The 24,529-nt window shown below is 42.7% G+C and overlaps 1 protein-coding gene across 1 annotated transcript in view; it reads right to left on the reverse strand.

Annotated features, from left to right (window-relative positions):
* The window catches only part of LOC129361237 (ecto-NOX disulfide-thiol exchanger 1-like), a 71,039-nt gene that overhangs the window by 17,215 nt on the left and 29,295 nt on the right, over positions 1-24,529 (reverse strand). Inside the window, 6 exon segments of the mRNA XM_055031983.1 lie at positions 2,655-2,840; positions 2,843-2,887; positions 3,252-3,458; positions 3,636-3,803; positions 9,252-9,389; positions 9,492-9,621. Coding sequence (XP_054887958.1) covers positions 2,655-2,840; positions 2,843-2,887; positions 3,252-3,458; positions 3,636-3,803; positions 9,252-9,389; positions 9,492-9,501 — 754 coding nt within the window. The 5' untranslated portion in view covers positions 9,502-9,621.

Raw genomic sequence — 24,529 nt, forward strand, 5'->3', positions numbered from 1 at the left:
GAGCGTCATCTGACCGAACGGCTGGGCGAATTCTTTCTCCGTTGAATCGTCGCAGCCTTGGTTTGTTCTTGCGATTGAAGTTATTCTTTTTCCCCTCTGACTGGCTGGTGTTTATTCCTTTAGTGAGTGTTAGTGCCAGTCATCTGGGAACAACAGGCTCCAACGACCAGTCCACAAAAAATAACTACTTTGACTACACCACTCAGTACCTCATCCATAGAACAGTCTCCATTGTATTTGCTCTGTCGCTTTAACAAAAGGAGACTGTAGAGAGAACAACGTGGCTAAATATAGCAGGGATGGGAAAAGAAACAAGCAGACTGGCGAGTTCTCCCTCCGTAGCAACGCTGCTGGAAAGGATGAGCATTAACCGGTCTGGGCCAGTACACTTTGGCACGTGTTCCACTGTATTTTCCTGTTTTTATTTTTATTTATTTTTTTGATGTATAAAAGTATGCAGTACACAGGAGATTCAAAAATATTTTCAGATTCTCTGTGATTTTATATTGATATGAAAATGTGTAAAACTGCAAATTACTGTCTGTCTAATAATTACTGCAATGCTATAAATTCAAAATGATGTGGGCAGTCAAAACTCTTTGTCACAGACTTCAGGAAGTCATCACAACAGGGCTTGTCCATTAACCCTCTAACAACGTTTTTAATCAGGCTTGCACTGAGAAGTAGCTCCTGTAATGAGCTCTGCTGGTGTGTTTGATGACTACAACAATTTGCCAATTGTTGCTGGCTAGTCTGAAGGAGCTGAGTGTGGGAGGGGTGCCATGTGGAAACTCGAAGGAGGAGCTTTGTCCCTGAAGGCGGGGCTGGATCCACCCAGGTGTTTTGCACAGCTGAATGCTTGCAGTGGGAGATTAAAGGGTTTCTCAAGCATGCATTAAAGAATCAAAGCAACACTTCAGGAATGGTTTTGACGAGGGAATAATAATGTCATAAAGCTAAAAAAAAAAGAAGAAGTCAACTTTTCATAACCCTGCCCTCTGATACTGTAGAAAATTAGCATTTTAATCTGAAACTATTTCTGCATTTGAAGTCTGAGGTGTGAACTCCAGACGTGTTCATACACTTCCTAGCATTACTGCTAATATTTGCTAGGGTATGGTGAAATATGGTAGATGCAGAGAGGCTCATGACAGAAGAGTTCCTCATGTAATAGAGACCAAACGTTTGTTAGTCCGTTAATTATCCTGCTGTCGTTCGATTTATTATCGCGTCACACAACAACGCAGGGTGGCACATAACGCTGGGTTCACCACGTGTTTAAAGAGAAACTAATGATCACTGTATAATAACTGCAATAAGTAGTGGATTGGTTTTCAATGAGATTGAATTACACTAAATTACCCAACCGGTTCCAGCTCGCCCGTTTTCAAGGAACCAGAGAGGAGGAGAAGCTCTCCTCCCTGCAGATATGCAGCCGCGCTCGTTCATGTATCCCAGGGCCGAGCGGAGGATACGTGACGGAGGAGGAGCGCTGACCTTCACTCCCCCACAAACAATCGCTCATCCTCGGCTTCTCACTGCACTCCTCATTCAGCTCACTCCCACGCTGTTTCTTGTGCAGCCTCCCGTTGTGCGGGGGAAGCAGGTGAAACATTTAGAAGCAGGACGGAGGGGGGAACGAGGAAACGAGCCTTCAGCTGTCTGTACTCCCAATTCAAACGCACATGGTGGTCATTTTGTCTCGCATCCATCTGGTTTTGTTTCCTTCAACATCAAGGTTTTGACTTATTTTGACGTACTTGCAAAATAAGTTTTGCTTTACACCCAAAAAAATTCTGTCATTTCCAGTTAAAAAGCCCCACAAACAAAATTGGTTTACAAATGTTCCTTTAAGGAATCGATTTATCCTTGAACACCTCAATCCTCGTTTGACAGGTACAAGCCTTACAGACTTTGAGATGAATTTATTCTAAGTGAAACCAGATGTGAGGGGGAAAAAAAAAGCAGAAATGAAGAAAAGGCCCTATACCACACTCTGAAAATTGGAAACACATTTTGGCGCTGGCTTCTTCCGCGATTTGTCGGCCCTACAGATGAGAGCACAGCCCAAGCAGCTCATGATGAATATTGAGGATTCAAATGTCAAGAACGGCGCACAAAGTGCAGGGAAGGAAAAACAAACCTGGAAGAGTCTGGAAAATGGTGAACCTGTGAAATAAACGATGTTTGGAAACCCTGTAATCAGGCTGATGAGTTCAGATTTTCATTCTCCCACATGTAAAACACACATATATACAATCCAGTTACTTTCCATTGACTTGATGATAATTCACACGATTTAACAAGCAGATTAACCTGATTCATCTTTACACAAACACCCTTGTTTATAACGGTGCTCTTACACTTTCCACAAACGGGACAAAGATCGATAATCGTTCAGCCTCTTAAAAGATTCATCTGCATTTGGTATTACACCCAGCAGGTGGTCTGAACAGCAGATTATACAACTCAAACACGTGAACCTATGCGTCATCTTTACATGATCCTGAACTAAAACGTCGCTGCATCCATAACGCCTCCAGATTTTATCCCTGCTGAAGCAGTGACGACGTTTCCTTCGCCCTGAAAATAAAATGAACTGCCTGGGCCTTTAACGCCAAGCAGGACGACGTTTAGCTCTTTGCGTGACCCACCTTTCAGTTTCTCGGCCAGCTGCGCCGCCTCGTGCTCCGAGTAGTGCACGATGGGAGGAGGAGACGGCGGACGCAGGCGGTCTTCGTGAATTTTTCGCCAGTGCCTTTCCTCTCTGGCCAACAGGCGCTGCTTGCACTCCCACTCGTACAGGTCGTCCCTGGCCTGAGCGAAGTCCACGTGGATCCTCCGGAGTCCTTCTTGTCCGTGCTGGAGCCGATGCGCATCCGATACCCTGTCCGAGAAACAGCGAAGCGCGGTTAACTCTCATAAGAGGTCGAGTCTTCCGCATGGTAGGCTCTTGGAGTCTGACATCATCTCTCACCCTAAGTTTTCTGCCAGAAAACAGAGGTTTTACCACTCTAGAGCCACATTTGATAAACTGACTTCGTCCCTAAGCTGGTTAGAGATACTGCCGATGATCAACAGAGTCAGAAGTAATATTACAGTGGACGCTTTGGAGTCAGCTGACATCAAAATATCACAAATAGCTATAAGTAACGCTGAACTTGTCCCCAAATCCCCCCACGTCGGTACAGCTTTGGTTTATTTAGTCCCGTTAATAAAGTCAAAATATAAAATATGAGCCTGTTGCTCACCTGACAGATATATAGCCTTGTCGATCATGAACTCCTCGCTGAAACGGATGTGGCAGAAGTTCTTCTTGCTCTTCCGGATAGCGATGATCTCCCCACACTGGTCGAACACCTCCCTGATGATGTCCTCCGTGGCGTTCTCAGGCAGGCCTCCCACAAACACCGTCTTACAGCCGGGGGGGCGCTCCCGCGTCGACGGAGGAGGCAGATCTGAAGCCACCAGCACAGGCGTCACTAATCGTTTTCTAAACTGGGACAAATCTGCAACTTGTGAGACAATATTGAGGCTGCACTTGATACGTCTATCGATATTCTGCTGGTTAATCTGCTTTGAATTTCCTCTTTCAGAAACGACTCTCCTCCAGAACATGGGCTGACGGCTCTTACTGGGGTTCTGAGGGAAGAGAGTGCAGCTCTTGCAGTGGATGATTTCCTTGACGACAGGCACGTCGGGGGGAATGGGTGGAGGTGGGACCAGGCCGATGCCTCCCATCATGGGGTTGATTGGTGCGAGAAGGCCCAGTCCGGGGTCAAACCTCGGGATACACAGAGACTCTGTAGCACAGACAGCAGAACAACGACACCAAACAACACAGACCGTTTGAGATGAAACATTTTGACACCATTAAATTTGTGCTAACACTCAATCTGATATGATTTTTTAAAGATTTACCTAGAGTTTGCACAAGATTCGAACGCTTTAAGCGCGCCTTGCCACTTTGAGTGCAGGCGCTTGACATTTTGCTCTCCACCTAAACTACGACACTTAACTACAGGCAGGCCACAAAATTCACGAAATGAAACATGAGCTGAATGTGATTTTTGTTTTGATTGTTTAGGGGTTTTTTTACCTTCTCAACAATGAACTAATGTTTAATCTGCACGCCATTAAAGAAGGGCTCCAGACTGTTGCCTTATTGAAATTTCCAAATTCTGGGGTCATCTATTGTTCAGATTTTTTTTTTTTTTCACCACTCTTGACTTGTGGCCGAACAAAATCACCTCAGATTTACCTGGAGTGGCCCCGGGGCCACACTTTGGACACCCCTGCTGTAAGACAGATGATTGGCAGGTCGAAGCTTCATCAAGTCAGTCCATGTGCCACAAAATGCAGAACTGAGGTCATCATGACAACTTAAAGGATTGTCATCGCACTTACGTCTCATGGCTTTTGCTTCAGTTTCTTCATTTTTCTTTTCTTTTTTTGTTGTTTTTTTAGCAAATAAGTGCTGTTTAATAAGTACTGCTCCATACAGCACATTAATAAACTGCTCTCCAACTTATCACAAACATAAAAAGATCCCAGCCTCAAAAGTGGGTCAGACAACAAAGGAAGGAAAACCAAAAGAGATAAGAAAGCATCGCTATCATCTCGGAGGTAACAGACGGGGAAACGAGAAAGCTGCAGATCGGATCTGTGGCAAAAAGAAACAAAAAAACAAAACTGAAAATACATCATCTGAAATAGGCCTGTGGGGAAAAAATGGAGGAGAGGGAGGGAAGAACAGGGTGTCTTTTCTCCAGGACAAAGCAAGTGAAGAAGAATGGGGAAGATAAACAATGAGAAAACAGAGGCGACAGCAGCAATGCCTCTCCTGTCTGGAGTGGCATTGGTGGGGGCTGAAGGAGGGGTGGTGCAGCACCCCCTCCCTCCTCGCCCCTCCCCCCCCCCTCCATGCTCCCCCGTCTCCCACACTGCAATAACAAGGGAGCGGGAGGAACAGAGCGTCAGCAGAAAATCCTCCTGCACGGCGGCCCCAGAGTCGCAGCTCCTCCGCGAATACTGTGATTCAAATGGCACGAGAGAGGGGCTGTCACAGGAGGAGGTGATAAACGCCTCCCGAGTCGTAATTTAATAGAAATAAATGTTTCTTTTGTTTCTCTGTGCAGAGAACTGATAAAATGCAGCCCTGATTCACAGTGAAAGCCTTTCCTTCTCTCTCTCGCTCTCTTTTTTTTTTCAAACTGCTGCTGCTGGTCTGAGCAGTCGGGAAAGCAGAGGCTAAATGTCCTGTTGACATGAGGAGAGGAATTTAGCACTTATGCTAATTTGATATAAATCAAGACAAAATACTGTTTCACTTTTGCAAACTGGTCAGATTGGACGGAGAACATCGATTTTAAAGGAGCAATGTTATGTAAAAGCAATGGTTTTTTTTTACCTTTACCTCATGTTGTCATTTTATTCCTTCATCAAAACATACTGGAGTGTTTATTGATTTCTTAGTGCATGTTCGAGAAATCCTTTAATCTCCATGACAACCATTCAGCTGTGCAAAACACCTTGAGGGAGTTTAATAGAAACTCATAGTTCCAGTTTTAATATATTGGACATTTCTTGACGGCCCAGAATGCCCAGCGCTGCTGTTTGTTCCTACTTTTGGAGCAGTCTCCTCTCCGTTTGGCGTTAACATTACACATTTGCTCCGGAGTTCCGGGAAATTAGTTTTTAGGCGGACCAGAGTTTGAGGTTTTGATCCGGATCAAAGTTCGATTGCACATTCACACCTCCCCGCACAAACCGGACTATCCAAGCGTTTAATTAAAGAGGACCAAACATGTTTAACACCTGTTTCTCCACCATAGGACGTGTCTTTCTACATGGGTTTCAGCCACCCCTCATTGGGGCTGTTGGCAGTTGGAACCAGGCAGAATACAACCAGCAAGAGGCTCGTATCGTTTTGGTTTGGTTAAAATCCAGGTGGAAACACTTTGTCAGGCCAGGCAGTTTGTTTTACCTCACCAACACTCCAAACAGGCACTATACTGGCCCCTCTGGCATTGTCATTCTCACATATGTGCTGTGCTACAATCATACTCCTTTAAACACTTATACAATTATTTGTTTATGTTTCTAGCGAATTATCTTGCCGCTTTGAAAACCGTGACTTTTTTTAGAGAGTCTTGTTTTGTGAGCAGCTGTTCGGGACGACCGCAGTAATTCCTAACATATCTACATTTTTTTTCCTTTTAGCATCCAAGCAGTGTCAATGCTGCAGACACTCGGTGCTTTCACGTTTGGAAAATTATATTGGAGACGCATAATGTTGGGAGATCTTCAGGCTTATCAAAAGGAGAAATAAAAACATGCGGCGAGATAATCAAGCATAAATCAGAGCCGCTGCTGCATTAAGAGCTTCTTCAGGTCCGATGAAAACTCATTGAAGTGCCTTCTGCTGTAACCCCCTGACAGGTAAATAGCACGTCTCTGTGTCACGCATTCATCGTAATCACACGGGGGTCGCTTTTTGCTCTCGGCTCTTTTCTCAGAGCCAAAAATCAAGCCGAGCCAGGTTCGTTTGTCTGGCTCCGAGCTCTGGCTCTGCCTCTGCCAAACACAGGAAGAGATAGAGAAAGAGGCAAAACAAACACACACACAGAGGCAGCCACAGCCAAAATCCGGGGCAAAGAAATAAAAAAAAAAAAAAACCAATAAAACAAAACCACGATTTGAAGGGAGAAAAATAAGTGTTTAAGCCCGGTAAATGTGATTATTTTAAAAAAGGCTTAAAGCGGAACCGCCAAAAGACGTGAGCTGCGGCGGCAGCCTGGCGGCGAGACATATGGCTGCGTTCAGGGCGCCGCAGAGACGTGAGGTTTAACGTTATTCTGAGACTAATCTTTAATTGACACAAACATCCGAACGTGACCTGGACACGACTTCGGTCCTGTTAATCGTGTGAGAAACAGTCGACGCTCCTGTAGGATTCCACCAAAACCCAAATCTGCAATTTGTACGACTAATTCTCAGAACAATTTTCTGTCTGATTTTATGTATCGTTCATAAAAACAATATCCAGAACCTGAAGCCGGCAGAGACGCCAAACCTTCGGAGGTAACAGAGAGAATTTGTTAGCTTAAGACTGGGGACGCGCGATCCACTCTTTTCACCTCCGATACCGATATCTGATGTTTAATATCGGCTGGTACCGATCCGATACAAACGGTACTGAATTGACTTGAAATGTTTCTTTTTTTTTTTTTGTATTTCAAACACAGACATAAATGTACTGAATTACCAATCTATGTGATAACTGCACCAGCACAGCACACTTGAATGCAGCAATAGCGTCGCGGGCTTTGTCAAATGGCGGAGAAACAACTTATCGTTACATTAAAACTGTTTGTCCCCCGCCACCGGTGGCTATGCTGACTAGAATAAGCATTGATGGCAGTGTTGGGGAACTAGCTGTAGCTTAGCCACATGTGGGAACGTTTCTCCCAAACGTTCCCACATGTAGCAAAAGAGGAGGTCTGCAGCTGTTTCCAGAGGTGAAGGTAGCTGAGCATCATGTCATCACTACGATGACATCATGCATGTTTCTTTATCACAGAACATATTCGGGTCCACATGTTAAAACACTCTGGCAACAACAAACACATAATTATACAGAAATTTTAAAATAAATTTGTGTAGAAAACAAATATTTTGCTGTTGGAGTTCAGTCATGTTTTAAAACGCCAGTACCCAGAGAGACCAGGACAGATAAATCCTTCTGTTTCTTGGAAAGTTTTCACATTCATTGTTAGGATCACAGAACATTTGGGCATCGCAGAAGGACAGAAACTGAAGGATCGAATAACTCCAGATGCACACATCTCCGTTTTTTTTCTGCATTCCGAAGAAAAAGTGTCACAGCTGGATGTCTGGAAGCAGATCTCAAAAAGACGGAAAGCAGCGTTGCAACAGAGGAGCAGCGCCGGACGTTTGTGGAGCGAGTTCTGCTCGGTAAAGCTTATTAGAGGGACAAGGCTTGGAAACATCTGGTGCTGCAGATAAATTCACAAATGCAAATTCTCTCGCTTCAGAGTCCCTCCACTTCTTTGCATCTCTGGTGTGCAATTTAAAATCAGTTGAAAGAAAAGAAGTGCTGCATCATTATTTCACAAATTCTTATGTTTTGTTTTTGCTTTTTTGTTTCTTTTTGCACTGGTCGTCTTGTCAGACAGCAAACAGACAAAAAGTTCTTGATATTGGGAGTCAAAGTCTGGATGACTGTGTTGAGGACAAACAGACTTTGACTGGGCCGTTCTAATTTGTCAGTCTTTTGTGTTTCCCTCCAAATATTCGTGAATTCAGTTCCATCCATCTTCTCATCAACTCTGATCGGCTTTCTGCTAAAGAAACACATTCCCACAGCATGATGCTGCCACCACCTCGTTTCACAGTGCTGGTTGCATGTTTGGGGCGATGTGTCTCGTTAGCTGACTCAGAAGAAATTTGACTTCATTTAACGCATTAAAATTGGGTCTTTGTCTCTTTAAGAAACTCCTGCTCTTTTTGAAACTCCGCCTACAGGAAGGCGTCGCAATATGGCTCCTCTATTAACCCTTTAACAATGTTTTTACTGGCATTTCACAGAGGACTACTTTCTATAATGTGCTCAGAAAATCCACAGTTCCAGGTGTTTGCTAACTGCTGCTGGCTAGTCTGAGGGAGGAGCTGGTGGGATTCACTGGGAAGAGTTGCTCTGTCAGAAGGAAGCTTCTAACTGCTCTGAGGGAGCTGCGCCTCGAAGGCGGGGCTAAGTCCAACCAGGCGTTTTGAATGGTTGCCACGGAGATTAAAAGATTTCTCCGACATGCATGAACAAGTCAAGGCAACACTTCAGGGATGTTTCTGGGTGAACAACATTATAACATAAAGCTGAACAAAGTCGATTTTACCAAATGCTGCCCAGAAAACCTGAGCATCTCTGCACTTTTCACATTTTCATTTCTAAGAACATAGTATTTCTTCTACCTTCCATTTATTCACCCTTTGTTTTTGTTGGCCTATAGCATTACTTTGCGTGTCAATCTTGACAACAACCCCACGTTAGAACCGCGCCACTGAGTGTAGGATGTACATTTTTATAATTAAATGTGTTCAGATTTAAAGTGTTTGATTTGATTGTCTCAGAGAAAAGGAGACGTGAAAAAGGCATCTTCACATGTAGCCAGCGATAAAGACTTAATCCTCGACACAATGAAAGGAAAGGCTTTACGGCGAGAAGGCAGTACCTGCAACCAGCTGCTGCCCGCTGATGCCCACAGGCATGATGCCCAGGTTGTTCATGGCTGTGGCCCAGGCTCCATGATCAGCAACGGGGACGCTCAGAGGGTTCTGCTCAGCTCCGAGGTTACCTGGACCATCAGCTGCTGGAATAAATTTGTCAGAAACAGAGGATCTTTCATCCCGAAAATCACCAACCTGGATTTGCTCAAAGTCTTGTCAGGCAGTTTTAGGTTTTCATTACTCACCACTGGCCATAGCAGGTCGTCCTTTGTCACCGTCGTCTGACGTCCTGTCATCAGATTGCCTCTCAAACAGACAGAGCAGGGGTCAGCGGGCGTGTCGGCTGGTTTGGTCTGAGCCGCCTGCACCGTTTACCTGTGCAAGTCAGAAAACAAGGAAAAATAAAGACAAAGTCATCAAATGAAAAGAAAAAACTCCACAGGAATCTACATTAGTGGACTTTTTTCAGACACAGTTACAATCCCAGCTGTGTTTCCAGCAATAAAAGCCACACGCACACACACACACACACACACCCACCCATCTTCTGATCCATTCGCACCGACAACTGCCAAACATCGGTTTTTAATCTTCTCGTCCTTAAATGTTACCGGCACTATTTGCTGTGCACACGCAAACAAACGCAGGGTGTTTTATGTGGGCCGTTTGTGGGCTGCCTGAGAGCGCTCCACCGGGCGAACCGCCGGGTGAACCGCAGGGGGCCCCATGGAAAACATGAAACAACTTCAATAGCTGAGCCAGAAGGGCAACCGCTACATCCCGAACGCCGACAGACGCCATGCAGGATGCATCCTATCTGAGCTGGAACGATTAATCAGATTAATAAGATTAATAATAAATAATAAATAATAAATAATTGATTAAAAAGATACTAAACAATGAATCAATTAATCTTTTAAGCCGTTAATCAACTAACTCTTTAGTAATTTATTAGTCCCTTATAATCACTAGATTAATTGTTTACTGAGTTATTAGTCATTTAGTGATGATTCAGTAATTAACTAAGTATCATTAATCAAATACATTTGGCTAATCGATTAATCGTTTACTAAGCGATCAAGGCCTATTTGTGGCTTCAAAAAGGGTCATTTCCTGAAAAAAAAGCAACACTCAGCTGTAATTGAGCCACAAATGCACAAATATATGTTGCATTAAAGATAAAAAATAGACCCTTTGTCTGTAAATACGTTCTACCCAGGACTCTGTGAGACCCATAGTTTTAGCTTTACCTACTTCAAATTCTGTAAAAAAAAAAAAATCAATTAAGCACCAATTATTAATCACTTAATTCAAATAATTTACCAACAGATTAGTCCTATGTTGCATTGATGTTAAGACGAGCATCAGTGCTTTTCACATGTTGTAAGGTGCTGAACTTTCTCACAAAAGAAAATGTGGAGATACATTTGAGATATACAAAAATGTACAGCTCCTGTGTTCAGTGAGGCGAAAACAATGCAGCCCTTTACAGATTTCTTTTGTTTCTGCTTTCCAGTCGCACCTAAATCTACCCAAAAAGATAACTCATGGATTACTTGTGATTAACCACATTCATGAAGATCAGTTTGATTGGCCACACCCAGGCCGGCTGAAACTGGAGAATCACGAAATCACCTCGCCACGTAGAACCTGTCTGACAACATGAAGTAGGCCATGTCAGAGTGGAAAGGGTCATAAAGCCATTTCTAAAGATTTGGGACTCCAGTAAATTACAATAAGAGCAGAGAAAACTCAATACCTCAGTAGAACCTTCCAAGAAGTGGTCGACCTGCCAAAAATCAGTGGAGGCCATTGAAGAGTTTCAAAGTGGAACCCAACAGATCACAAAGGTCTGTGTCACATTTGGCAAAAAGAAGTTGATGATCCAACACTTCAAACCAAGAGCATCATACCATCTCTGGGATCTGGAGGCCTTGTCATAGAGAGTTGGCAGTTCTAGGGCTGAAGCATGGTAACCATAACGCCACGCTGGGCTGGGTTAATCAGGGTTTTAATTAGGAGAACAGCGAAACTTTGACGTGTCCCAGTGCAACAATGAAGCGGCGGGTGTTTGGTATGCGGCGTGCGTCTCCCTTCCTTCCTCTCTCTCTCCCTAACATCTGTCTCTCTCTGTCAGTTACAGTCGGTCAGGCCACACTGTGCACCAATATTAATTTTTCACTTCTGACAACTGGAAACCAGCCGAGCCTCACGCCACATCCCGTTTTAATTGAGACACAATCATATCGACGAGTTTTTATTAACGACTACACACCGTAATGTGTAGTTCAGGGACGCTCGCAGTCGGACTCGCTCGGAGGCCGACCTTGACGTAGTCTTCGCTCTCGATTATGAATCTGATTACTGAGGGGCAAAAATGTGAAACGGAACCAAACTGTCTGGTGCAGCTGTAGGGGTAAGAGATCCCTGGTGATGTTCATCAGTAGTGAAGAGTCAGCCAATCAGATACCGACTCTTGTTCCGGATGAGAACTTACTGACGTGTGCAAGTCTGACGGATCGTAGTATTGACTGCAGGGTGTATTCTACGCACTGCAGCTGTGTACTTTGTAAACAAACTATTACAGTATGAAAATATGATGATTGACCTGTCCATCAAATTTAGACGGAAGCAAAATTTCCAAGTTTTTCCTGGAAAATTTCTGATTCTAGATAGTAGAGATGGTATTTGTGTGCCACAACTTTTTTTCAATCTACAATGGTCCTAATATTTTGGCCTTTATGATGTGGAAACATTTTTTTTTGTAGAATGCGTTTGGTTTCATCCTCTGGGAACAAATAACTTTGCGGTCGGCTGATGATAAGGTGAACTCTCAGCTGTACGTATCGACTTTTCTAAATGATTTAGTTTGTTTACCTGGTTACCGGCTTCAGCAACCAGCAAGTAGACAAAAGAAGACAGAGAAGTTGGTTGCCAACTTTCTTCAGACAGTCACAATAAGAGCCTTAAGGGACTGGTTTCACCGCTCTGCAACTCTTTGCGTTAGATTTTGCTGTTTTGGCAGCAGAACATGATTCTGACACTTATTAAACGCTTTCACCGGATGAAAAGTGGGCTTTTCGTCAGTATGTGGACACGTGAATTGCCGTGGAAGTTCAGGAAGATGTACGTTCACGAGCAAGGCCAGGAGTCAATGTCAAATCTGTTTTTTAAATGTATAAAAACTCAGAGACTGTAGAGGGAAGCGATGAGGAGAACATTCGTACTGTTGTCAGGACAGAAGAAGAGGTACAGCAGTGCATCCGTGAGCCACAACAATGGAAATATAACCTGCTTGCTGACTTGCCTGCGCATAACCGAGGCTGGTATGTAGTTTGTCATTTATTGTCATTTTGTGATTATATGAGATGGAATGACTGGTGTTTTTGTGTGTGTTTGTTGCTCAAATGCATCTGCTTTCTTTTGTGAATTTAAGTTTTGACAGAGTGTATGATCATTTTAATAATCGTTTACTTGTAATAATCTCGTGAAAGAAAAACCAAAGTAGCCGTCATGATGGGTCATTTTTTTATTCATAGGAGCAATGAACGTTTTAACAATCTTACTCAAATATGTATTCTTAATTCAAAAATACAACCACTATTTTACTAGTATTACCACTATTGGTGTTATCATTATTGCTACAACTGGTATTATTATTAACAATAACAATCTTGCCAGGAAAAACAATGCCTATTGTTTAAAAAGGGAAATTCTCTTACGAATTGTCACGTTTTACTCGAGCCAAAATGCAAATGTCAGCCACTTTAACATCAAGGGCACGTTTAGCGTGACAAAATATAAATAAATAAAAGGGCACAAAGTGGAAAAAAGTCGAGCAAGGTCCCACGCAACAAAACTCAACGTGACGAGTTGACTGGCTGATCGGGGAAGACAGATGAGATTCAATGTGATTTTCCATCAACCCAAAGCCTGAGAGAGAAAACTCCCACTAAAGGAGGCAGGGCTTATGTAAGCCTGACAAACAGCAGAGCTGCTCACATCGCTCCCTCTCCTCACTGTGAGCTTCACATCAATTTGACAAACACGCGCAAACGCAAACACCTAATCCAGGTTCGGATCGCATGTTTAATGGGCTGCAGCAGGCACTTACTTAAAACCTACACAGACTCAAACACCTGCAGCGATGTTCTGTCTGCAGGAACTGCTTCTTTATCCTGCTGCTCACTTGTTCATATCAGCCCGTCCTGTCAAATCTGCCTGATTTTCTCTCCAGGGGAAAAGGTGTGTGTGTGTGTGTGTCTCTGAGGAGGTAATGTACCATAGCAGAGTTGACGACTGCCTTGTGTACTAATAGGAATCTAGAAACGAACACTGTCGTTGTTAAGAAGTCAAATAAAACAACTATCTTTTGTGGGGCTGGGATTCATCGAACCTGATCTGACATCATTTAGGGTGTTTTCTCGCCAGATCGTTTGGTAGACTTGGTTGGTTGCGATTTTGATTTGAGACCAAAACAGCGACATTTGTTCCATTTTCAGCTGATGCAATTTGTGTTCATATTGCGCAATCCATTTGAAAAAGCCGTTCCCCTCCTCACCTGTGGAGGCGCTGCCCCGAGAACCACTGAAAGAAGTGACACTATAACCTCAGAAGAAGACACTGAACTCAACTTCCTTCTTCACTAAATGTAACCAATAGTGGAGCAGCGTCAGATTTTAGCAGTTGTAGGATCTCACTTTTGTCTTTGGTGAAAGAACATGAGTCGCCTCTCCCTGGCGCTAGTCACATGCGTTTGTTTCGGTTGTATTTACCCAGAATGCCCTGCGGCAAAGTCCGTTTCCTGCTTTTGGAACGGTATCTGGTTCACTTGCATCCACATCTCCGTTTGAACCAGACTTCGCTTTTTTGATCTAAACAAGGATGGTGGGAATGTATCCTTTGTTAATACTATGAAGAAATTTACCCTAATTTAATAACTTCTGTAATAATAACTGATGGAAAATCTCCACCCAGAGGAGTCTATGAGCTTCAGGGAACAACAGGAAGGTTAACTGGACGATGTAAGGTTGTTTTATTCCACTGTTTTGGACTTTTAGCTTCTATCTGCAATGAAACATAAAGTATTTAGGAATATAAGCAACAGACTTGGACACTTTAGCACAAGACATTGAGATTTACAATACAGAAAACACTGATTTGAATTGAATTGCAATGCAGCAACCAATAGATAATGTTTCCTACTATTGGAAAGATCCTTAACTTTGGTTCCCAGATAAAACCACTAACTTTTATTACCCTAATCAAAAAACCCAGACACCGACCTCTAAAGGAAACTGAATAAATATTAACTTGACTCGTATTGATGCGGTCCATTTGTCAGGGAACCAACATGGTGCCTGGACAAAATCTGAAAGTTTTTGTCCAACATTTTGTCAGTTTTAGTCACACTTGTGATAATTGTGTTTTCCAGTAAAGAAGCTTTTGGTATAAAGTGTTGTGGGTTTGTGAAAGCTGCTGTAGCGCAAGAATAAAAGTGCCACAGGTTGTTCTCGAACTAAAATGACAAAAACAAAAAGGAAGCGGTTGCTGTAATGTTCCCCTGTCGACACTTCTCTCTCTCTCTCGTTTTCTTTTTTCTTCTGAGAGCAGACTGGCCGATGCCAAACGACAATCCGAGCGTTTCTGCTCACTTTCACACACTATGAAATATTCACCGGCGAACGCATGTCCTCTACATTATTTATGAGCTCAGTTGATCTCTGAATCATTCACACAAATCAACAGCAGGAGGTGCTCTGTCAAAATAATACTGAGACACACAGTCAGGGATGCACAATCATATTTGCATACGTACTTATTCTCAGCGGGGCGCACGCGGCATAAAAACAGACAGCTTCGGATCGCTCAAGTCGACCAAGGTAGGAAATCTGGAGGAGGTAGGTTTTAAAATTCTCATCATGGTTTCTGCTATTCGAGGATCTCAAATATATTAAGAACAGAATACATAATGTTTGACGTCAACATCACGTCCACTTAGCACATTTATTCTGGCTATTAAGCAGAGCTTCAAATGTTGCTGAGCAAGTTGATGGCGCGCAGTTAGCAAGCGCGTGTTTCTAACGAGCTAGTTCCACTGCTAGTTAGGTTATTTCACTTATAACATGGGAAATATCAAACATATCTAGTTATAAGTGAGATAATGTACTCGTGGAACTAGCTAGCAAGCTACTGCTAGCTAGCTAGTTCCACTAGCAACTTATTTTAATTATAATATGGGGAGAAGATCATGTTTTTAATCAAATAATATGCCAGTGGAACTAGCTAGTTAGCATGGGGGCTGCTAGCTAGCTAGTTAGCTAATCTGGTTCCACAACTCTTTTCACTTGAAACGTGGAAAAAATGTTACAGGTCAAATAATTTGCCAGTCGAGCTAACTAGCTGGTTAGGTTGCTTCCTTGCTAGTTACCCTAGCAACTTGTTTTTATTATAACAGAAAAGGGTATTGTTCTTAGTGAAATAATCTTCCTGTGGAAGTAGCTAGTTATCATTAGCTGCTTACAGGCTAGTTCCACTGGCAACTTATTTCACCTTTTCCAATTTAAAAAGGTCTTCCACTGGAACTGGCTAGCGATTGCACAGGCTAGCTAGTTCACAGGTGAATAATTTCACTTATAATCTGCGAAAACATTCCATATTTTATGTTCTGCTTCCGCCTTTGCAGAATGAACTTAGTGCCGATAAATGCAGCTATAATATTAATCTGGGGACTGTTTTCCATCAGGAAAGGTCTTATAGGCAGCTGAGTGTTTTGCAGTAGCTCTGTGCTTTCTGACACATGTGCTCCTGATCAGTCTCAGGATGTCCATCTTTCACAAACTGAGCCATAAATTTGACTAAAATGTCATGCTTCTCTGCCTCTTTTAGACACATGTCGTTCCAGGTTTTAAAAATATGGTCCACAAATTCCATTTGAATCAGAAATGTTTTCAGCCGTTCCCGCTCAAGATTCCTAAACACCCTGTCTGTTTCCAGGACCGTTCCCCCGCTCAACAGATTACTGATAGATGAATAGATAGCAACACAAAAACATTCCCCTGCACAACATCCGCACAGCGTTCAAGTTGACGCAGCAATAATCTGATCAAGCCTCATAAACATTTTATGAGCTAAAAGAAAGTCTCCCGCCTATTTCCAAAAAGCACAGACAGGAGATCTATAGAATGAAATGGAGGTACGTTCTCAATATGCTCAGCTACATTCAAAATAAAGTCAATTTTAGGAACGTCAATCAGTTTCTTTATTTACTGCCGCAGAGTGTAAAGAGTATAATTCCCATCTATAATTGATGAGGCCATCATTAAAGAGTTTGGTTTCATGTTTCATTTCAGGTAAAAAAATGCTTTGTGTGTAAGGCTGTCGCAATAAGCAATAATCAATCGCATTGTCAAGCAATTATTAATCAAGTAATTGCTCAATAATTTGCATTCTGATGATTAATATTTTGTTGTTTACATTGTCTTCATTAAACATGTAATTTATGGTTTCTGTTGTGTGTGGCTTTTATGTCTGTTTTATTTATTGTTTTGGTTGTGTTTTACTTGGATGTTTAAAATATCGGAAAATTCCAGCGTTAAATGCTCTTTAAAAAATGAAAGTGTATTGGTCTTTGAGTGGGGGAATGTGTATTATTATTATTATTATGTGATTATCAATGTATTGTTTGAAAACAACAATAATATTGCTCATCGCAATAACTTTTGGGACAATTTGCTGTCTGCAAAATGCATTGTGACGGGCCTATGTGCATTGGATTTGCTTAAAGGGACAGTACGACTTGTTTCAAGTAACTATGTTAGCTTCAGTTATAGAAATCCTTTTTATATATATCAACTATGACTTTGACATAACGGCTTGAAATTGGGCCTCTGTCTCTTTAAGAAATTCCTGCTCTTTCTGAAACTCCACCTACAGGAAGTCACTGCAACATGGCTCCTGTATTAACCCTTTAATGATATTTTTACCAGCGTTTCACTGAGAAGTAGCTCCTATAATGATATCAGAAGATGAACAGTTCCAAAAGGTGTTGCTAATTACCGCTGGCTAGTCTGAAGGAGCTGAGTGGGGAAATTGCAGGGGAAGCCTGAAGGCTTGGAAAATGCAGCAGCTTTCGAAAGTGGATCTTTGGGCCCCCCCTGGCGTTTTGCACAGCTGAATAGTTGCCATGGGAGATTAAATGATTTCTCATCCAGGTATGTTTTTGATGAGATAATAACATTTTAACAAGATGTAAAGCTCAAAAATAAAAAGCAGATTTTACGTGATACTTGTATTATTAAAACACACTTAGCTGACTTAGTCCCAAACATTCACCAAAGAGATGTCTATCTTAAAGGAATAATCGTTTTAGTCATTCTTGTCTGTATGAGAATTTCACTTGATGAGTTAATCCCATCCGAATACATCTCTGTTAGTAATCACTGTCATCTCCCGGTCCATCGCCGTCTGTTCCTGAGAGCTCTTCAATGCATTCTGCATGGAGGACAGAAACTCTAATCTATGGGCAGAGTGCAGGGCCTGCCATCTCCTCTGCGACTGGGACTCCCTCTTTACCCTTCAGCCGAGAGACAGGGTCACGGCCCAGATATCAGTCAGCAGTCGCTGCAGCAAATTACTTCTAATAAAGCCTTTAGAAAGGCTCCATTAACTACAGAGACGGAGAGAAAGCGGCAGGGACGGGGCTGCGGCCAAGGCAGCAAATCCAATCAGGTCCAATCAAATCACCCGAGCAGGGAAACAGGCCAGGCTCCGGCCCTGCAATGATCGCAGAAAAGAAGGGGAGCATTTTGCATTTAACATGCAATGGGCGCCGGTGAAAAGGAAAGACGGCGGCGGCAGTTTTCCTTCTATAAACAGAACGTAGATGGTTTCAGCAAACGGCCTGAAGAACAAGTCAGGAAACGCATCTGTTAAAACAGTAGCTGTGATATTGATGGCTGTAATCTCAGAAACTGGAGTCTGCAGTGGAAATTAAACGCAATACATCTTTATCATATTTGTCCTGCGCAGTTACATCCTGCAATCAGACGTATGGTTATGGTTTGTCTGAAATTAGCAGTTTCCAGCTCATGCAATATGGAAGCGGAGGACATGTTGGAACAAAATACTTATTTTCAGTCACATAAATCACTGGCTAAAGTTCATAGAGAACAGATAACAAAACTCTTTCACTACTGCAACTGCATTGCATTTGTGCCAATGTTTTAATTTGCAGTCAAACTCTGTGGGCACATTCACACCGGCCTTGTTAGTCCGCTTTGATAAAACTCCAGTCCGTTTGCCTAGAAAGTCCGGTCCGTTTGGCCAGGTGTGAACCCGTAACCGAACTGCAATGCGTATCAAAGAAGCAAACCTGAAACCCAACGTTTCAGTTCGGCTGAAGTGAACCAAGTGGACCACAGGCCGCTCTAAAAGCAGGAAGCAGACTAAAGCGCAGGGCATTCTGGGTAAATGCAATCACAGCAAGTGTGGTCTAGTCTAGCGCTAGCAGGAGAAATGGCCTTGTTGGTTCATCAACAACAAAAGAGAAATCCAACAACCGCTGAAATATGACGCCACTCCGTTGCTGTTTACATTTTCTGAAGAAGACCGTTGCGCTCGCTGTCTTCTTCTGAGGTTTTCTTGTACTTTCCTTCAGTAGTTCTCGGAGCAGCGACTGAATAAATGAAAGTTGTTTTTCCATGTTTGAGCAAACTTGAGAAGCTATTAGTATATTTAAGTGTGCTGTACCGGTGAAGAGTTATCAAATCAATTTGTAATCCAGTATGTCTGTGTTTTATTAAAAAAAAAGAAACATTCTCAATCAATTTGTCTCTGTTTTTCGGTATCAGATCAGTATCGGCCAATGCTAAGTCTCAGATATCGGTATCGGTAGTGAAAAAGTGGACCGGTGCATCCCTGAAAATGAGCATGAAGTTTAAGTGAAAGACACTGCTTCAAGCCTTTTTTTCACAACAAAAAGTTAGTTCTTAAAAAAGTATGTAATAAACTTGTTTTTTCCTCTGAGATAAGAAGAGCTTCATCGTACCAGAGGAAATGGCTCAGCTAGGGATGCTTTCAGGCGAAGAACAGTTTCTAAAGCAAACGATACAGTGTCAGCTTCACTTTGCTGGCCCAATCATAGCTCAAATCAACCAGTTAGGTGAGAATCCCCCCACAGCAAGACCAGTTTACAACCAGTCACTCTCTTCCAAAGGTATCACCATTAGCTTTAAAAAACTGTGCTGCATATTAGATGAACCTCTCAGCAGACTGATAATGGACCTTTTTGGGTCAACGTGACAAAGCCACATTACCGAGAGCGCTCCATGCGTCTCAGTTTCAGCGCTCCGGCTTTTTACTCTGCGAAATCAATCCGCCGTGTATGCTTATAATTCAGGCAATGCTCTTAGTGTGGCTGCAGCTTCTGTTGGCTCGTGTTTCGAATCCATTTAATCCACTTAGGGCCAGAGACGCAGCGAGAGGAGGAGGGGATGTGGGGGTCAGAATAAGTGCCAGCTCTGCAAAAGGAGAAAAAACTTGTGAAACTGACCAGACTGAGGCTAATGACGGCATAAGACTGACTAAAAGGGAGGCTAGTAACAAATACGGACGGAGATTTTTCTTCTGCTTTACGTTTGCATTTCGCCATATTTTAAGGCATGATAAAATGCAATTGTCTCTTTGGTGGTATTTGCATAGGTAAAAGCACCGTTACCAACATTTTAAACTTTTAGAACACTAAAAAAATGTGAACATTGTTGATTAAAAAAAATTATGGTAACAAAGTGACAATTATTAGAACTGAATAGATTTTAATGACTTCAACCAATGTTTGTGTGGTGCAGTTCCTGAGGTGAAAGTATATGGCAATTAAAGCCAAAGCTTAAATCAACTATTTAAAACCTAAAAAGCTGATAAATCTACAGTAGATACTGACTTAGTAGCCAGCTAGTTGGCCTCTCTAGATCACTAGTTTGGCAATCTAGTAAGCTAGTTAGCTTAGCTCGTATGCTGACTAGCTTACTTCCTAATTAGCCTAACAACTGGCTTCTAAGCTATTTACTGTCTTAGTGGCTAGCTACTAACTGAATAGTAAGCATAGCTAGCTTACTCGTCAGCCTAACGAGTAAGCTAGTCAGGATAAGCTTAGGCTTCCATTCTCCTTAAAAAGGCTCACTTATAAAAATCAGAACTTACTCCAAACTATGATGTGGGGAAAATAATGAACCAATGTCCAGGCTTGGCTGCCAGTGAAAAAGCTGCTAAACCATGCAAGAGTTAAGAAGTCAGGCGCTAGCGCTTAAGAAGTCAGTATAGCTAATACATTTAGTTTGTTACACCGATTTCCTCAGAAACGTAGCCAAAAAGATAGCCCAGGATTTTTATGTTTGGTAGCTCAAGTGAAGTAAATGACTGGGTTTTATGACTTTGTGAAATGTTTCCATGTTTTTTCTGTAAGTTAATAAAATATTTGGTGTGCTCACTGTTCAAGGCTAACGTCACAATTACTTCCGACCACTAGAGGGCCCTGGAGCGACCTGCTGCGGTGGCTGTGGAAAGATGACAGGCTTGATTTCAGAAGTGTTTAGAATGTCTTCACAACATGCCCAGTATCACACACTGACACACACATCTCTAGGGCAGTGGATTTTAAATGTCACAGGTCTGAGTGTGCGTGTGTGTGTGCGTGTGTGTGTGTGGGTGGCAGAGCCTCCTGCAGGCCACAGCGCTGAGTCACAGAAAATGACCAGATGGTGTTGGAGGAAGAAGCGAGAGGGAAACCGAAATGACAAACAGGGGGAGAGAAGAAAGAGAGAAGACGTGGTAAATCCTTCAGAGAGAAAGAGGGAGGAGGGGAATGATGGAGCAGAAAAAGACTGAGAGAAGGAGGAGGTGTTCGGGGGGAAGGTGGAGGGTTGTAGCTAGAATTCCTCCAGCCGTGACTGCTCTCTGCATTTAAAACACCTTCCCTTCTGTCGCTGACAGGCCGGCTCTGCAGGACGGACCATTAGCATCGCTCACTCACTGGCGCACACACACACACTCACCCACACACACACACAGGATGAGCAAATAAATCCTGCCTGTGAATATTTACGTTTTTCTGGTGGACGAAAGCAAACAGCAGTCCTGATTTGGGCTGCAAAAGATCATCCATGATGTGAAAGCAAAGCAACACATGAGATTTATATCCAAACTCAACTCGGTGAACCTCCAAGCTGAGGACAGGCTGACAGAGAGAGGACCTCCACCCTCTGAATGTCTGTCTCAAAAGTACAAATCGACGTTTTAGGAGGTAAACAGTGTCAAATGGTCAATGTAGTAAAAAAACGCCCAATGTTTTTTTTTTTGCCATGAAAGTGATATTTTAGAACAAAAATATGGACGGTATGTGTTTTGCGTGTTGACTTGGTGGCTTTGTTGTTTTCGCCGGTATGAGGGACCAACCATCTGTGACGAGCAAACATTCACAAATACTTGAGACCCCCTTGAACAACGCTCATAACTGCTTAAACTTTAATAGTTCAAACACCAAATATACATTAAAGTGCATTAATACGCTCAGCGGAAACCATCTTAGCGCTATCGCAGAAGCTGACATCCATGGTCACTATTATATCTGCCCAGCCAATCAGTACATAGATATTTCATCTTCCAAAGCTGCAATGTTCCTTTGAACATTTTAGATATGTTCAACAGGAAAGTACGAAGACAGGTGCGTTTTTTATGAATTAATGAGTTACACTCCATAGAACAATTCGCAAATGGAACCGTAAATAGGCAGAGAAACAAACTGAACCATCTGTGTCATGTTGTCCGACTACATTTATTCAATATCCACATTCTTACATATGTAAAATTATACAAATATGTTTAGAGCAAGGTCTCCATTAGATGTCCCAGTTCACATCCTGGAATTAGGATATGATCAAACTAAGTACAAAAGTCAAGTAAGTAAGATTTGTTTATATTATGCTGTTTACATTCACGTTAAATAATTAAGTGATAAGTTACATTAATTATGTAAAGCAACCAGTTTTTCCAGTTGATTTAACACATTTCATCAGTAATTCTCTCACATGAACTTGTGCTTTTCTCAACCACTACAAAATCAATTTTAATGACTTTATACATTAAACACAAGCTGCTAACAATATATCATTTCTTCATCATTAACTCAGAAATGGTATACGCTGTGATATTTAATCGGCATTCTGATGTCCAAGCCGTACCATGGCTACGGTGACGCAGTGGCCGCTGTCGGTTTCCACGTGGCTGCCAGCGTTGTGGGAGAGGAGACGAGGTGGAGCTAAATAAATAAATCAAACAGCGCAGGCTAAGTGAGAATGACAGGATTCCAAAACTAATGGAGACAGAATTCGGCGCGTGAGCGTCTGAGGATGTGTGATCACAGCCTTGTACTGTAGTCTTGCTAAACGGGCTGATTGACAGAAGCAGCGGGGTGAGGCGGCGCCGTCTGTTCCCATCCCCTCTAATTACAATCAAGGAAAACTAAAAGTGGCACAACTCGTCTCCGTGTTGCGCCGTTGAACATCGAGGCAGCACAACCTCCTCAAAAATGCTGGAGCTTATATGCTAAGCAACTGGGGGATTCAGCAATCTGCAGCTGGTTTGTTACTGTACAGAGCTAGTAAATTACACAAACACAGATTTAATGGGACAACCAGACTTCAATGGGATGCCATATATAAAGTTACAAAATAAAAAATTAACAGTCATAATTGGGCTTATTTAGCCTTTCACGTTTAGCTAGCTAAATACTGCACTAGCTTGGACCTATATTTTTAGTTAGCTAATATTTTGCTAGCTTAAACCTGAATATTTAGCTAGTATTTGGACCTCAAGTAGGAGCTAAATATTTTGGTCCACACTAAATGTGGAAATGGAATATCAAAATAAAAGCTTGGTTTGGTGGACCCTCATATAAACTCCACTGCCAGTGGGCTGGAATCGTCACTCCATCATGCTATACAAATCACTGGGAACAATAAGACAATGAGGAAGAAGACGACAGGAAGTGGTGGGTGGATGAAGGTCCGGGTTTGCTTTCTTTGGACAGCATGCAGCTGGCTCCACCAGAGCTCTCACGGCATCACAAAGTTCACAAAATGTTTCGTATCATTCCAACGTGTTGGATCCACAGCTCTTTCTAAAATGGCAGACTATTTTCCCAAGACGTTTCGTATGTAGCGCTCCCAAGTGTAAGGGGCTCAACGCCAACGCCTGACTACGATGACGTCTCCTGTGATTGGCTGATCAGATGATGAGCGCTAGAACCACGACTGAATTATGAGCATTTCTCATAACTGTTCACGTCCATCGCTGTCATGATTTTTAATGAATTATCTGGCAAACAAATTAATTGTTCACTACCTATTTAATGGAAACACTAAAGTGCAAACTTGTGTTTTTTTCCACATTAGCAGAATATCGACAAAGACTTGCGGACATTTGTGATGCAGCTGGTCCAGAGTGTCGGGGTGCAATTCCTCTGACTAACTTGCACTTTGATTACCAAAGAAGTCTCTTATACCCACTTTTCTTTTCTTATAAGACACACTGCCATCTGGATGCACCTAATAACCGACGTGCAACAGAGTGCAAAAGCTCAGGTTGAGACTGACTCTTAAAGATAAAAGTACACAGCCAACTGGACGAAAAGGCAGGAGAAATCAAAATGAAAAGCCTTTCACTCTGCAGAGGCTTCCAGAAATCTGATGAGAAGTCCAGATGTTTTAGCGCTGGAGCTTGTGCGAGTGTGAGTTGGTGTCAGAGACTTAAGGGAGGGCGTGGAATGAATTAAATGAGCATTAACCCCAATTTCTCAGCCAAAGCTGAGGTCAGTTCAACTGTATAAGAGCTGTTCTACCTTCAGCACACACTCTTCCTTCCATTCCCACCCGTTCTCCAGCTCCCTGCCTTAATCGGATTTTGTTCGGGAGACCCAAAGCCAAAACTCGGCCCCGAGGGTCGTTGCTCTGAGACGGGCGTTTTTAGAGCCGTCCAGATGTTCTCACTTTCCCTGGGTTTAGATCTCACATCAGTCCAAGGACAGCTCCCCCCCCATGCACATATTTCCTGTTTATTAAACTTGGAGAAAGAGAAGGAGCAAAGTCCTGTTCCGTCAGTCTGAGTCATTTATCGGTCTCCAGTTAGCCCTCTCTCCCCTCGGGTCAATAATCATACGAGAGTTTCTGTTGAGGTCTGGCTCGGACTTCTCCCTAAGTGCTGCCTTGTGACTGGGTGGAGCGATCAGTCT

This window comes from Poeciliopsis prolifica, unplaced genomic scaffold (genome assembly GCF_027474105.1).
Source record: "Poeciliopsis prolifica strain line A6 unplaced genomic scaffold, Auburn_PproV2 SCAFFOLD007, whole genome shotgun sequence".
In the NCBI taxonomy this organism is placed as follows: Eukaryota; Metazoa; Chordata; class Actinopteri; order Cyprinodontiformes; family Poeciliidae; genus Poeciliopsis; species Poeciliopsis prolifica.